Here is a 16476-nt window from a genome sequence, read left to right on the forward strand (position 1 = left end):
ATCAATCAATCAATCAATAAAAAGGTTTCTATGAGAAACTCAGTCCTGAGAAAAGTCAACTAATATGTGTTTGGCTTGCTAGAATATAGATACAGTGGGTTAGATTCAGACTAAATTTGCCATCAGCAAAACAGGTCTTTCCTGCCCCCCCCTGCCAGTGCAGCCCACTGATCCCCACAAAATTCTGTTTCTAAGTGATAGCAGATCCTAACAACAACAACAACAACAACAACAACAACAACAACAACAACAACAACATAATGGGAGACTTCAGCAGGAAAGGAGCATTGGTGGAAACTGCCAGCTTGGTTTGGATCCAACCCACTACTTCACTGGTGATTAGCAACTTCTTCAAGTGGCTAAGAAAGAGCGTTTTTTTCAGAGAGAAGATAAATGAAAGGCTGCTTCATGATTTGGTCCATTTTGAAAGGCAATCACTCACATGCGCGTGGACAGCAGCAGGTATCCGGACAGCAGGGGCAGCGGACATAGCAACAGCAACTATGAGGGCAACACTGGCACCAGCAAATCCCAACCAGGAGAAAAAAGAGAAAAGCACCCAGGATCACCAAGCCCACAAACACCCATTCTGGAATAGAGAAATGTATAAAACATGGAGTCATCAACGGAAGAAAGAAGGTTGAGTTGATTGATTATCTGTCTTTTAATTTTTCATCAGTTAAATATTAATAAATATACACACTACTAAAACCTCAATATTCCTTTTGGAGATACTGAAAGCAGTGTCAATTTACAATTTATCTAAACTACCAGTTGTGCAGAAAGAAAGGGTCACCATTAATATTTTCTTTTCCACACTTTATTAGAATAATTATGAGAACAAAAAAGTGCTAAAAATCAACAATTGTGCCTTCACCTCACAGCCTCAACTATTTAAAATTTGCTCCCAGGGATCAAAAATGGTCAAAATCTAAATCAAACTCAGGAATCTCACCACTGGAATCTTTTAAGAATATTTCATAGGATCAATGTGGAGAAACATGTAATATGTTAAATGGAGGATGGTGTTACAGTTATAGATGAGTGTAACTGAAAAATCAGTGGGACAATACTTTTTCTCCACTATCCTCAGATCATTAACTGGATAGAATAATATACTAAGAATAGAACTGTTAGGCCAAAAATGAGTTAAATAAGGCCATACTGTATAAAGATCTAATTATTATTATTTTTAAAGAAATCAGTTCCAAGATATTAATAGATAAATGTTCATAGTAAGATATTCTTAGTATAATGCACAAGATTTCTTTCTAGTGAGTAATCTAAGAAATGTTTCATAAAATAGTAATCAAACTTTGGCCATAAACTTAAGCTTAAAAATAATGAGAGAAAAGGCAATTATATATAACTATCATTAGAACACTCAACAACTTTACTAGAACAAACCCTCCTTCCCTCCCTCTTTTTCCCCTAAAGATAACAACCATAAGTTCTACTGTCTTTCCAATCCCCTCCCTCTCCGCCCCCCCTTTCCCCTCCCCAACATACAGACACTCCTGAATTTGGTGACCTGCAGGTAGTTACCCAACAGGTTATTGGTATAAAAAAAACCAATTCCAAAAACAGGAAAAGACAGTGAGGGCTAAATGCAATACCCCCTATCCCCCCACCATCCCCATCCCCTATGACATCTTAATTAAATGCTTCTTTTTTGTTTCACAACATGAAAATTTTGTCCTGAGCATTGAAAACAATCAGCTAATTCAAACAAACTGGTATTTTACTGTTCTTAATAGGAGATAAAGCAGATAGCATTCTTCTTTTCTTTTTTTTTTTTGAAAAATTTTTTATTGGGTTAGAACATTTTTATTTTTACATTACAATCAATTTTCCCCTAATTTTTCGTTTCTAACCCCCTCCCTTTCCCCCCCTTTTGTTGACTTCCAACAGCTTTCCCACCCTCTGTCCCTTTTCCCTTACTTCTATTAACTTCCTCTGTCTAAAACAGATATACATTCTCCATTATATTAAGCAGTGCATCATTAACTCCTTTAATTATTATACACCCAAACTATACGTCTTTAGATAAACAATTTATCCCATTTTCCAGTTTTGAATAATTCTATATAAACCTATATATCATAAACCATAAAAATTTCCCACATTTAAATCAAACAATTTGATTTGTTCTCTATATATTACTCATTTCAACTTTTTATGGTAATTCTATATAACTCCTCAGATACTCAATCAATTTAACTCTTCTATACATTCAGTTTGGTGCATATAGATCTTGTCAAAGAAAGAAAATATTGTTAGTTAGTCAATCCTCATGTTTAAACCTTATCATTAATTATTCTCTATCAGTTGACCTATACATATCTATATATATCTCAATCAATTAATCTAACTGCTTATAAATTCACATTTCTCTTCCTCCCCCGGTAAAGTCACCCCTCTCTTTTATACTTTTATTATATTTCAGTAGTTCTCAAACTGCCACAGTTTTCCTCCCACCTCCCATTTCTTCTCCAGGTATTGTTTCAGCTTCTCCCAATCTGTGTTGAACTGCCCTGAGTCCAGATCTCTCAGTTTTCTTGTCATCTTGTCCATTTCAGCCATATACAGCAATTTGTAGATCCAATCTTCAATAGTTGGTACTTCTTGTACTTTCCATTTCTGCGCATACAAAAGTCTAGCTGCTGCAGTCATATAAAAAATCAACGTCCTATGATGGGCTGGAATTCCCTCCATTCCCAAGTTTAGCAGCAGGAGTTCTGGGTTCTTATTTATTTGAAACTGTAAAATTTCACTCATTTCTCTTATTATTTCCCCCCAGAACTGCCTAGCTACCTCACACGACCACCACATATGATAGAGGGAGCCCTCATGTTTCTTACATTTCCAGCATTTATTAGAAGTATTCAAATTCCCTAGCGCAATCTTCTTTGGTGTCATGTACCAACGATAGATCATTTTGAAAATGTTCTCTTTAATATTAATACATGTCGTTGTCTTCATTGTAGTTTTCCACAAGTATTCCCATGCCTCCATTGTTATTTCTTTATTGAAATTTATAGCCCATTTCACCATCTGTGTTTTAACTATCTCATCCTCAGTATACCATTTCAGCAATACTTGGTATACCTTGGATATTCTTTTCTTGTCTTCTTTAAGAAGGGTCTGCTCTAGTTCCGAGTTCTCTGTTCGTATGCCCCCTTTTGCAAAGTCTGAGTTGTATAAGTCTCTAATCTGTCTATACTGAAACCAGTCATAGTTAGGTGATAGTTCCTCTTGCGTCTTTATTCTAAGTTTAGATACTTCAATCTTAGTTATTTCTTTATACGTTAAACATTGTTGTTCATTATCCACAGCTCTCGGATCTATCACCTCATATGGAACCACCCACAAGGGGGTTCCTTCTTGTAAGTAAGTTCTATACTTCTTCCAGATTGTAAATAGACTTCTCCTTACAAAATGATGCAGGAACATCGAGTTGACCTTTACTTTGTCATGCCATAGGTATGCGTGCCATCCAAAAATTTTTTTATATCCCTCTAGGGCTAATAGTTTCTTATTCTTTAATGTCATCCACTCTTTTAGCCAAACTAGGCAGATTGCATCATGGTAAAGTCTCAGATTGGGCAGTTGCATTCCGCCTCTCTCCTTTGCATCTTGTAAAACTTTTACTTTCACTCGAGGCTTCTTGCCTGCCCAAACAAAATCTGATATTTTCCTCTGCCATTTTTCAAATTGTTTAGAGTCTCTGATGATTGGTATTGTCTGTAACAAAAACATTACTCTTGGTAACACATTCATCTTAACTGCTGCAATCCTGCCCAACCATGACAGGTTCAATCTATTCCATTTGATCAAGTCTCTCTCTATCTGAGTCCATAATTTTTCATAATTATTCTTGAACAAATCTATATTTTTTGCAGTCAGCTCAACTCCCAAGTATTTCACCTTACTAGTTACTTCACAATCCGTTGTTTCCATTAACAATTGTTGTTTCTGCTTAGTCATGTTTTTGCATAATATCTTTGACTTCTTTTTGTTAATGAAGAAACCTGCCAAATCTCCAAACTCCTTGATCTTGCCTATCACTTTTGGCATGTTCTCCAGTGGGTCTTCTACAATTAACATTATGTCGTCTGCAAATGCTCTGACCTTATATGAGTAGTCCTTTATTTTTATTCCTCGTATTTCCTCATCTTGTCGAATTTGTATCATCAGAATCTCCAATACTAAAATGAACAACAATGGAGATAACGGGCAACCTTGTCTTGTTCCTTTACTAATCGTCAATTTTTTGGTCAATTCATCATTCACTACAATTGCTGCAGTCTGGTCTCTATAGATTTCCTTGATTGCTCTGACGAATCTTTCTCCCAGTTGTAGCTTTTCCATAGTGGCAAACATAAAATCCCAGTTTAAATTGTCAAACGCTTTTTCAGCGTCTACAAAGAAGAAACCAACCTCTTTGTCACAACGCTTGTCGTAGTATTCAATAGCATTGATCACTGTCCTTAAGTTGTCTCTTATTTGTCTGTCTGGCAAAAAGCCTGCTTGTTCCTCCTCTATGACTTCCGAGAGCCACCCCTTCAATCTCTCCGCCAATATCTTCGCAAAAATTTTATAGTCATTATTGAGTAGTGATATAGGCCTATAATTTTTCACGCTAGTCAGATCTTGGCCCTCTTTTGGGATCAATGATATATTCGCTTCGCTCCAAGTGTCTGGAATTCTTTGATCCCTAAAAACTCCGTTCATCACCTCTTTTAGGAATGGTGCCAGTTCATTGGCCATTGTCTTATAAAATTTAGCCGTAAGTCCATCTGGCCCTGGCGCCTTTCCTAGATTTGCGGATTGTATTGCCATATTTATTTCCTCATCAGTTACTTCACTGTTCAACTTATTTCTCCAAGCTTCCGAGATCTCTGGAAGTTTGGTTTTCTCCAAATATGATGCTATTGATTCTTTGTTTACTTCTTTTTTATTATACAGCTTAGCGTAAAATTTATAAAAGGCTCTGCTAATGGTAGTCTGCTCCAAATACGTTTTGTTTTCTTCACAAATTTTATTTATTATTTTCTTTTCCCTTTTCTTCTTTAATTGCCATGCCAAATATTTCCCAGGTTTATTAGCACCCTCAAAAGCTTTTTGATTCAGTCTTTTAAGGTTCCACTCCAATTCTTTGTTACTCATTGCTGTTAACTGTTCTTGAAGAATTTTGATTTCCTGATGTATTTTCTTTTTCCCTGGTCTCTTTTTTAACTGTACTTCTTTGGCCTTTATTTTCTCCTCAATCTCTTGTCTTTTCTCCTCTTTCTTTTTCCTTGCTCTACCATTTAAGTCCATTAGTATGCCCCTTACAACCGCCTTGTACGCGTCCCAAACTTTACTGGTTGGTACTTCTTTATTCACGTTGTATTGTATAAAAAACTTAGTCTCTCTTCTCAATGTTTCCATATTCTCACTTTCCTGTAACAGGTCCTCATTTATTCTCCAGGCTTTCCTTTTTCTCCTTTTTCCAAATTTCCACATAATTGGGTTGTGATCTGAGCCTACCATCGGCATTATTTCTACCTCCTTAGTCCATAGCGCTAAGTCCTTTGAGGCCCAGATCATATCAATTCTTGATAATGTAAAATGCCTTGCAGAATAAAAAGTAAACTGTTTGGTTTTAGGATATTCTCTCCTCCATACGTCTTCGAGAGTCTCTTGTTGAATCAACTCAAAAAAAAGCTTTGGCAATAGTCCTCTTTTCTTTTGTGCTTTTGTAGTCTTTTTGTCTAATTCCAAATCTGTCACTCCATTGAAATCTCCAGCAAGAATTATCTGGTCATATACAAGATCGTCTAGGTGCTTCCTTAAGTCCTCAAAGAAGCTTTCCTTTGCACCGTTAGGTGCATAAAGTCCGACTACCAACACTCTCTTTAAGTTCCAATTACATTCCACTGCTACAAATCTAGCTTCCACATCTCTCATAACAAATTTTGGCTGCAGCTCCTCTTTTATATACAACACCACTCCTCTTTTTTTCTTGTTGGAAGCCGCTACAAATTCTTTGCCCAATTTTCCAGATTTTAAATATTTTACATCCTGTTTTCTAATGTGGGTCTCCTGCAAACAAACAATATCACATTTTTGTTTTAGTAGCCAATGAAAAATATTTTTTCTCTTATTCGGTGAGTTTAGTCCATTTATATTCCAAGATAATACTTTACACTCCATATTCATGGTTTTGTTGGTAAGTCTTTTTCATTGTCCTTGATAAATCTCTCCATCTCCCGCTCAGATCTGATACGTTTTTTTGCCCCTCCAAACTCAAAGGACACTCCTTCCGGTAACTCCCATCTGTATCTGATATTCATGTCCTTCAAAGTCTGAATTAGCACTCTATATTTTTTCCTGTCCAATAACACTGATCTGGGCAGTTCCTTCATTATAATAATCGTCTTGCCATCAATCTCCAATGGATCTTGAAATTGTTTGGTCACAATCCTCTCTTTCATATTTCTAGTTGTAAACTGCACAATCACATCCCTTGGTAGTTTCCTCTGGGTTGCAATTCTCGAGTTCACACGATACGCCACATCTAGGATAGCCACAATTTCCTCCTCCTCCTTCCCCAGGTAATCAGCCAACACCTCAGTCATCTGTTCTTGCGCTGACTTCCCTTCCACTTCTGGCAGACCACGAAAACGAAGCTGCTTCTCCATGTGTTTAGTTTCTGCAACTGACATCCTCCCCTTCACCAGCCTCATCTCTGTTTGTTGCGTGTCTATTAAATTCTCCATCGCGTCTTCTACTGTTTTAACTCTCTGCTGCGTTCCTTGTAATTCACTGCTAATCGTTTCCACACCTTTTTTCACTTCTGACAGCTCCGACTTTACTGTCTGTGTAACTTCCTTGACCTCTTTAATAAGCTCCAATTTCGTGTCCTTAAGTTCTTTCATCATGTCTATAAGTTTTTTGTCCAAGTTTTCTATTGCCGATTGCCACTCTTTTTTCGACATCGTGGGGCTTGCTTTAGCTCGCTCCCACGAATCTGCTCTCTTCCTCAGCTCCGTGGCGTATAATTAAACGTTTTCCTTTTTTTTAAATGTCCCAATCTTTGCCAAAATTAATTTTTTATATCCAAAATGTCGGGCGTCTTTTCTCTATGGTTTCTCTATGTTATTATAATCCAAGATGGCCTACTTCCTCTTCCGCTGAAGCCACGACCCTTCCACTTTCAAAGATGGCGATTCCCCACTTCCTGTCCTTTGGCAAGGGCCGCTTCCCTCCAGCCACTCTATTGTTGTTACGCACTTCCTGTCTCCCGTCTTCCCACAGCAGGTCTCGCGATGGTGTCTTTTTCCCACAGCTCCAAAACCACAGGTATTCAAAACAATAGTCCGATTTTTGTAATAACTTCTTTAAACTTAGTCTCTTTTAAAATACAACTCCTGCCGAGTCTTCACCTCCTTTTCGCTAGTCTGTTGCAGTTTAAAAGTCTACTTTCTTTCCTCTCTGTTTTTGTCAATCTGTCCCGTTTCAAGAGATAGCGATCTTTACCTTCTCTCCAGCTTTCTCGGGTTGTAATCGCTGTTTCGATCTTAAATTCTCCTCTCGACTTCCCTCCCCGATCGAAGCTTGGGTATGTAGGTCTTATGCCAGCCGAATTGGCCCCAAAATTGCCGCAGAGATTATAGCCGACCCGTCGCAAGGTGGGACCTCAAGGATCGGGGGGGAGACTCCTTGTGTAGAGCCCCCCCTCGTCCGAGATCTAACTCACCCTAGGGTCTTGAGCGTTCTTTGCCTGCTCCCCGCCTGAGAGCAGTCGGCCGCGGGTTATTTTCACCCCTCCGGCCGGTTAAAACGGCAATCCGGTCAGCTCCACAAATGGAGCTGCGTTAGACCTCCATGAATCCCAAACCGGAAGTCCCCCAAACCGGAAGCATTCTTCTTTTCTGTGGGTTTCTCTCTACTCCTATTGTGGACTCAGTTCCAACAGCTCTAAGAAGTGCTTCTCTAGAATCTTGATCTGTTGCTCTGTAGATTTGATCTTGATGTGTGACCTCTAGATTAACAAGATTGATCCATTTATAGTTTATTTGTGCTTTCCTTAATGCTTCAGTTGTTCCTTTCAGTTTTCTCCTTTTGCTCAGTACTTCTGGTGGTAGATCAGTGAGGGCTAATATTGGGGTTCCATTGTAATCTCGTGCTCCCCTTGCTCTGGCTGTCACAAGAATCTTTTTCTTAATGTTCCCGTCCTGAAATGTAGCTATGATGTCTCTGGGGAACTTATTCTTTCCACCATTCCACGGACCCGCTCTATAGGCATTTTCATTCCGCTGCAGCTGCTTTGTTAGCTATGAAGCCAGAAAGGTTGGCAACTCTTCATTTGAATTAATATTTTCTTTAAATCCTCTAAATTTAACATTCCTCTGTCTTACAGCCATTTCCAATCTTAATAATCTTTCCTGATAATGAGTGTTTTTACGTTGAAGCTCTTTGACTTCTATCCGAGCTGTGTTACACCGCTTTATTAGCATTCTGAATTGCCTTATTTATTTCGATTTTCATTTCAGCAAACTGTGCTGTAAATTGCTGTGATAGCATTTTCATATTGTCAAGCAAGTTTTGTTCCATTTGCTTTATCAACTCAGTAATACTGTCTTGTTGAGAGAGTGGGCTTATTTCAGCAGATTTAGTTGCGCCCGCCATTTTGTTTTCCTCTCCCTGCGGTCTCCCTGACTCCAATGCCATTTCCCAGCTCGGAAAAAACTCCTGTAAGTTTTTTATTGCTTTTACCTGGTGCCTCTTTTTCTCTGACATCTGCTTTCCCATAATTAGTGCGTTTCTCTTTGTTGTGATGATTTTAAAAGAGAAATTGGGGTGGGGGGGACGGAGCTCCTGCATTAAGCATCCTTTCTCCTCCACGGTGATGCCACGCCCCCCACAAAGATCTAATTATGACATTTTCTTCCTCTATTTTATCCTCACAATGACTTTGTAAGTAAACTTGAGAGAATGACTCACTCATGGTCACCCAATGAGATTCATGGCTGAATAGGGATTTGAAACCAAACCCAAAACTCCACCCACAATACCATATTGCCTTTCATTAATTAAGACCTATTAGAAATGGACTATTGAAATTATCAATAATATAAGAGATGCAATGGTATCACTGAAAGTAGGTAAGATACATAATACAATCCTAAATAGAGTTATACCCTTCTATTTATTTATAGTCTGTCTTTCTCATGAGAGACTCAAGGCAGATTACACGGTCTCAGTCAATGTGATTAACAGCTGGGACAATTAATAACAATGCAACAGGGTATGGATTTCATACATTTGAAAACAAGCAGAAATGCGATTAAACAATGCAGAAGCTATCCAGTAGTGGCATACTTACAGCAACATACAGTATACAGTAGTGTAGTCCATGGCCCCTGTCATTTTACCAAAACATCTCTCTGAACCATTTCCATACAGTATAGCCCTCTGACCTGTGTAAAAAAACCCTCCTAAATAATTCAGTTTTGCAGAGTTTGGGGAAAGCCAGAACAACGGGAGCAATGGGTTTAGAAAGGTATAACTCTACTTAGGGTTGCACTGTTAGAATGGTTGTGTAATAAAGCACAGAAAGAACTATTTTTTAAAATATATATATATCTTTAAAAAATCTATGCGGTCTGCAAACTTAAACAGCCAGCAGGGTGGCTAATAAATAGAGATGGGCACGAACTGCAAAAAGAACTAACATTCGTAATGAACCGGGCTGGTTCATGGTTCATGAACCTGCAGTTTGTGGAAGCCCCATTTTCACGAACTTCCACGAACTGCTCTGCCAGTTCATTTGGTTTGTGTTAAACAAAGCTGGCGGGGGTGAAATGCCCCTTTCCCTGCTGCTTCACAGCAGCACAGAAAGGGGCATTTAAATTCCTGGATCAGCTGCTTGGTGGGGACTTACCCTCCAGGCAGCTGATCAAAGCTGGCGGGGTTTAAAGCCAGCAGCCCTGCTGTTCCCTTTGCCCGCTGTGGAAACAGCAGGGGATCCTCTGGCCGCTCTCACAGCGGGTGAATGGAGCGCCCGGCAGCAATGGAGCTGTGGGCTTAAGCTGGCAGCCCCACCATTCCGCCGGCTGCGAGAATGACAAGGGGATCCCCTGGCCACTCTTGCAGCCGGTGAAGGGAGCGCCCTGCAGTTCCCTTCGGGAGCTGTGAGAACGGCCAGGTGATCCCCTAGCCACTCTTGCAGCTGGCGAAGGGAGCACCCAGCGGTGGCAGGGCTGCGCCTGCAGCCCCACCATTCCTTTCGCCAATTGTGAGAGCGGCCAGGAGATCCTCTGGCTGCTCTCACAGTGGGCGAATGGAGCCCCCAGCGGTGGTGAGGCTGTGGGCTTAAGCCAGCAGCCCCACCATTCCCTTTGCCCGCTGTGAAGCGACAGAGAAAAGGGCATTTAAACCCTCAGATTAGCTGCTTGGCGGAGAGATCCCCACCAAGCAGCTGATCCAAGCCGCAGGGCTGAAATGCCTCTTTCCGTGCCACTTTGCAATGCAAGCTTTGCAGCGGCACAGAAAGGGATATTTACCCCACGAACCATGAACCAGTTTGCAAACTGGGGCAAGTTCGTTGAACTTCATCATTATTGGTTCGTGAAAATTGACGAACCACGGATTGTGGTTCGTCGCATTTTCTTGATTCATGCCCATCTCTACTAATAAAATAATACAGATAGTTCAAACAGAACATTAAACCATAAAACATTAGTTAAAATGGTTAATAATCAGAAGAGCAACAGAAATATAGTAAGAAGCAAGACAGTATCAGCCATTTATTATAATTTGTTCATCTCTACTAACATTTTGGTGGCACAAGAATAGTCTAACCAAAAAGAGGCTTCCTCAGGAACCAGCCTGCCAACAATGAGGGTTTCACCTTCCCACGGATCACAATTCACCAATGCAAGCAATAAACACACAAATCTGATAAGTCTCAAATATAATAAAGTGCAACAGTGCATATAGTGTAATAAATAGTGAATAAATAGTACAATAAATAATTCCAATAGATAATGCTGAGCAAAATTCCTAGCCATTCAGACAAAAGTCCATCAGTACAAACTCTCAGAGGTGAGGGTGGTGGCAACTAGAGACAGGGCTTTTTCAGCAGTGGCATCTTGCTTATGGAATGCCCTTCCCCATGATATTTGCCGGGTTTTGTTTTTGTTACTTTTGTTATGAGCCTGGGCCTAGTGAGGCCTAGTGGCTCTGGGGAAGACTGCACTAAAGTTACTGCAAGGCCTACATTTCCCAGGTTCCCTTTGGCCCCTGTGATTGGGTAAGAGGGGATTTGGAGGGAAAATTTGCACCATTAGGAAAATAGGGGGATGGTGCCCGAGAGAAGAGATAAAAGGCCCCATCACAGTGGGAGGGTGTTCACTTCTAGGGAGCAGAGCTGAGGAGAGGCTGCTGCAGACGGAGTAATCCCTCATCCAGAAGGGGTGAGACAGTTGGAAGACAGTCACCAGGAGACAGTTAAGAGCAGTCTAGTTAGACATGTTAGGGTATTTTAGTTTTGTTTGTTCACCAACCTTTACTATTCTCTTTAATATACCAAGTTTAAGAACCAGTTATTAATAAACCTTTTAAATAAAGTTCTTTATTATTCTGCCTGGGTCCTCATGCCTCATTTGGTCATGTAATAAATCAAACCTACTGGGAAAGAGTCAACAAAAGGTGTTAGTTGGGTGCTCTGGGCCCTTTAGGAAACCTGTACCAGAGTGGTGGCAGCCTATAGACAGCTTCCCTGGGCTCCAGCAGCTGTGACAACTTTCTTTTAGGCACCAGGCCAAAATGTTTGTTTACTCAAGCTTTTAATCTTTTAACACTATTTTAGTCTGGAAACTGTTATTTTAAGTTGTCAGTGGTTGGTTTTACGGTTTATGTTTTTATGCAGGGCTGGGTTTTTAAGGCTGGGTTTTAATATCTTCTAATGTTTGGGTTTTTAATTGTTTTTATTTTGTAAGTCTTCTGTTCTGGATGACTTTGGTCAGACCTGATTAAGATATAGACATGCACTTAAGAAGCCCTGAGCATCTAGTTAACTTCCCTGTATCGAATTATTTAACTCCTGGCAAGAGATACACCACAGTTAACGTTTTAGGTTTGTTACTTGGTATTGTACACAAGTAATACAATTATGGAATCTCTGCTTCCTTTTTATTATTTTATTATTACAAAATAATAATTCAGTATTCTTGATTGAATATCAATTCAATCAACAGAAAAACATACCATCCATTATAACTACATAGATCATTAAAGGAGAGCAACTAAATGAGTTCAAAAAATAGCTTATCTAAAGATACAATGTACATAAGCAAGGAGCCTCTCCAAAGAGGAAACGTGATTAGTTTAGCTTGTCATATTTGTAGGGTTTCAGAACCTTTTCTTAACAATAGCTGCTTCAGAGACTCAGATTCTTGCTAACTATTCTCTTATGATTTCATACACCAAACAAGATTATCCATATTTGAAACTAAGGTTGCCATTCCCCTGGTGGGGGGCGGGATTCCCTGCTTCCACCTTCTGACCCCTCCCAAGCACTCACCTGGCTAATGAGGGACAAAGGCGGGGGAACAGGCCTCCTGGGCCACCTGGGCCTTGGCACATTGAATGCATTAGTATTTTTTTTATTTTTTATTTACTTTGGATTTTTATTCCACCCTCCCCACAAGGGGCTCAGGGCAGATTACAACAATTTAAAACATATTAAAAATAATTTACACAAGCACACAACAGTATAATAACCAGATGGCAGCAGTCAGTAAATGCTACTTAAAAAGCAAGATGGTGGAAAACCCTAGTAGGGAGGGTTCAGATCTTACATTCTTCCTCCATTTTATCAGCCAGTGGAGGTCAAGCCCATCCTTAACCATATGCCTGACAGAACATCTCTGTCTCGCAGGCCTGGTGAAATGATAACAAATCCTGCCGGGCCCTGGTCTCAATGGACAGAGAGTTCCACCGGGCTGGAGCCAGGACCAAAAAATCCCTGGCTCTGGTTGAGGCCAGGCAGGCCTCCCTGGGGCCAGGGACCACCAATAGTTGTTTCTTTCCCAATCAGAGCATCCTCTGGGGCACATAGTCCGAGTTAGATTGTTCTTCTAATCTAATACAACTGTGTAACTCTTGTTTTCCCCCTATAGTTTTAGCTATATCCATAACACTCCTCAGTAGGGTTGTCAACCTCCAGAAAGGGCCTGGAGATCCCCTGGAATTACAACTGATCTCTAGAAAACAGAGATCAGTTCCCCTGGAGAAAATGGCTGCTTTGGAGGCTGAACTCTATCCCTTCCCTCCTCAAATCCCACCCTCCCTAGGCTTCAACCCCAAATGTCCTGGAATAACCCAAGCCAGAGTTGGCAACCCAACTTCTTGGGCAGGTTCCCGGAGAAGCAGTATAAATATTTTCTAAATAAATAAATAGATCTGAAATGCATGCAAAGATGTAAGGTGTAATTTTCTATCTGAAATATAAAGATGGCGATCAACTTTTATATTTCAGTTTTTATACTCAACCATTTTTAATTATACAGATAAGCTGTGAATTTTTATTGTAAAGCCAAGAATCACCTTACAATAAAATACTTTATCTATATCATCTATCCACACACACACCAATATCAAGGGGCTGCTCTGAATCAATGCCAAAGTACACTCATGAAAACAACTGAAGTTTAAAAACACAAAACAAATTTAGAAACTCTTATTTATTTAAAAAAAAGATAATTGGCTACAAAAATATTTGTATTCTATATCTGACAGATCCTATAACTCTTCTTAAAGCATCCCTAAATAATAATCTTCCTTTAACGGACTTATGAACACAGATGTATTTATTACAATAAAAAACAACATTTAAAGTGGACAGCCCATTTATGAGAAAGTTTAAGTTAAAAACTTAAGATGTTAATGGTTGAATTTGGGGTAATTTATCGTACATGGAAATTTGTAGTTTAACAGAACTGCCCATACTGGTTAGGAGTGCCAGCCCAAGCAGATTCACATACTCCTAAATCCACTGAAAGGGATGAGCTTCAAAATTAACTGCCTAGGATTCCACTGGAAATCCCCCAAAATTCACTGCTTAAAATTTGTGGTCTTGATAAAACAGATCACAACATCACCTAATATAATGAGAACTGTCTTACCCCAGCAGGGGCTATCAAGAAAGAATGCAAAAGAAATTGGGTAGTGGTGACTGAAGGGGGTATAAAAAGGAGCAAACAAAAATAAAGTTCCTTCTTTTCACATGGATCAGAGAAGATGAATGGAAGTTAAAGGTAAGGAGGTGGCACTAGATTGGGGTTGATAATTTCAATGCTCCATTAGGATTGCCAACTCTGGGTTGGGAAATTCCTAAGAGATTTGGGGGTAGAGACTATGGATAGTAGGGTTCAGGGAGGGGATGTACTTCAGTGGGGTATAATGCCAGAGTCCACCCTCCAAAGCTGCCATTTTCTCCTGAGGAACTGTAATCTGCAAATGAGTTACAATTCTGGGAGATTTCCAGCCCCCATTTGGAGGTGGGCAGCCACACCCTGCAATCTTATATTATTAACTCCTGAACATTCCGGGGAGATAGAAGAGTAATATTATTCCCATATTGCTCATAACAAATAAGGACTGACTCCTAACATTTATTGATATTATTTATTTTCCTCTAAAATCTAACAGTAAACCAATAGTACTACAAGGATAAAACTGAATGTAAGTTCCGGAACCCATCGTCCATGGTAGCAACCAAGTCACAGGGAGAAAAATGAATTTGAGAAAATAGGAAATACGGTTCCCACCATACAGTTGTTTAATGCATAATGTTTATTTATTTACTTCATTTATATCCCACCTTTCTCCCCAGTGGGGACCCAAGGTGGCTTATCTCATTCTCCTCTCCTCCATCTTATCCTAACAATAACCCTGTGAGGTAGGTTAGGCTGAGTGTGTGTGACTGGACTAAGGTCACCTAGTGAGTTTCCATGGCACAGTGAGGATCTGAACCTGATTCTTTCAGATCTCAGTCTGACATTCTAACCACTACACCACATTGAATCTCTAATTATGTCTCTAATTATGTCTCTAAAGATTTTACTTTATTCTGGTTTTTTTTTACTTTATTCATGTTAGTTGTAATAACATCTGGTAACTGGAAGCATGTTTCAAACTGAAATGAACCAGAACGAGCTTCCTCTGCAATTTTTGCTGATCTCCTCCCTGACACTCCCCCAACAAATAAACAATAGAGCACACTCATAGAACATAGAAATCATTTTTGCACTTTGGATAATTACTAAGGTACAAACTCTGGTTACTTCATATTGGGGCATAGCATTGTTTTAAAGTTGACTATTAAAAGTCAATTAAAATCTTACATTGTTAACTCATTGACCTATCAGCAAATATGTTTTTATTTCCTTCTACTGAATGCTTCTCACAAGCACCCCTGAGTCTGTGCTGTTTAGGTTAAATATTAGTAACTGCTATTTTGTTCTGTTCCTTGAAGTATTATTTCATAACATTGAACTTGGTGTTAATAAAGCTTTTGTAGTTTTAGTTCAGCTGCGTCAATTTTTGCTAGTGTTCTGAAATTCATAAACAGACCACAAATTGAGAAATTTATATCACCATAGTGTGCTATAGTACAGCACTACTATATGGCAACTGTGTACATCCAGAAACTGGTGAAGACAAAGATTTACATCAGAAGTGATGTTAATCCTCTCTAGGAACTACTGGGAAATCTGTGGTTTTACCTTAGAGTTTCCAACTATTCCTAGAGATGAGATGTCATTTTCAGGCTTTCCTGGAAGTGATGTCACACAATTGCAGATGACCGTCCCTCCCACTCTCCCTCTAGTTGCCAGGTGCAGCAGACCTAGTTGGTAGCTTCCTAGTGATACTAGGAAGCTACCCTTCCCTGACAGCCAATCTACATGTTACTTCTTTTACAAGTTTGTCACAGAGCCAAACTGTGCTCTGTGCAGTCACACAGTAGCTCCAAGGAATGGCTTCTAAAAAGGAGAACACAAATGGTTTTGGAAAACTGCTGCTAGGGGAGGGAGGATTCCTGCCTTTCCCCCAATCTTTTTTCCCCGTGCAAAAGGAGTGCGGAGGGGAGACATTTCCCCATTTCTGATGCTCCATGTGGAGGTACTATGTGTATGTGCAGCAGCAGAAACAGGAAAATTCTCTCCCACTCACAGTGTTTTTGCACGGGGATTAAAGCTGGGGGGAAGGCAGGAGACCTCCCTCTCTCAGCAGCAGTTTTCCAAGCCCATTTGTGATCTCCTTTTTGTACGGAAGCCAATCCCTGGAACTGTTCTATGATTGCATGGAGCATGGGTTGGCTCTGTGGCGAACTCGTAAAAGAAGTAATGTCTAGTCTGGCTGTTTATGCCCTACCCATCAGAGGTGAGATGAATATTTGGACTAGAAAGAGGGCCCTTTCTT

The 16476-nt window shown here is 39.9% G+C and overlaps 1 protein-coding gene across 2 annotated transcripts in view; it reads right to left on the bottom strand.

Annotated features, from left to right (window-relative positions):
- Window positions 1–16476, bottom strand: part of ILDR2 (immunoglobulin like domain containing receptor 2) — an 82621-nt gene that overhangs the window by 15267 nt on the left and 50878 nt on the right. The window contains exon 5 of one of the 2 annotated variants that reach the window (XM_054975059.1): window positions 443–589. The exons of the other annotated variant lie outside the window; for it this stretch is intronic. Coding sequence (XP_054831034.1) covers window positions 443–589 — 147 coding nt within the window. The remainder of the gene's footprint in view (window positions 1–442; window positions 590–16476) is intronic. 2 annotated transcript variants of the gene reach the window in all.

Source organism: Eublepharis macularius, chromosome 3 (genome assembly GCF_028583425.1).
Source record: "Eublepharis macularius isolate TG4126 chromosome 3, MPM_Emac_v1.0, whole genome shotgun sequence".
Taxonomy (NCBI): domain Eukaryota; kingdom Metazoa; phylum Chordata; class Lepidosauria; order Squamata; family Eublepharidae; genus Eublepharis; species Eublepharis macularius.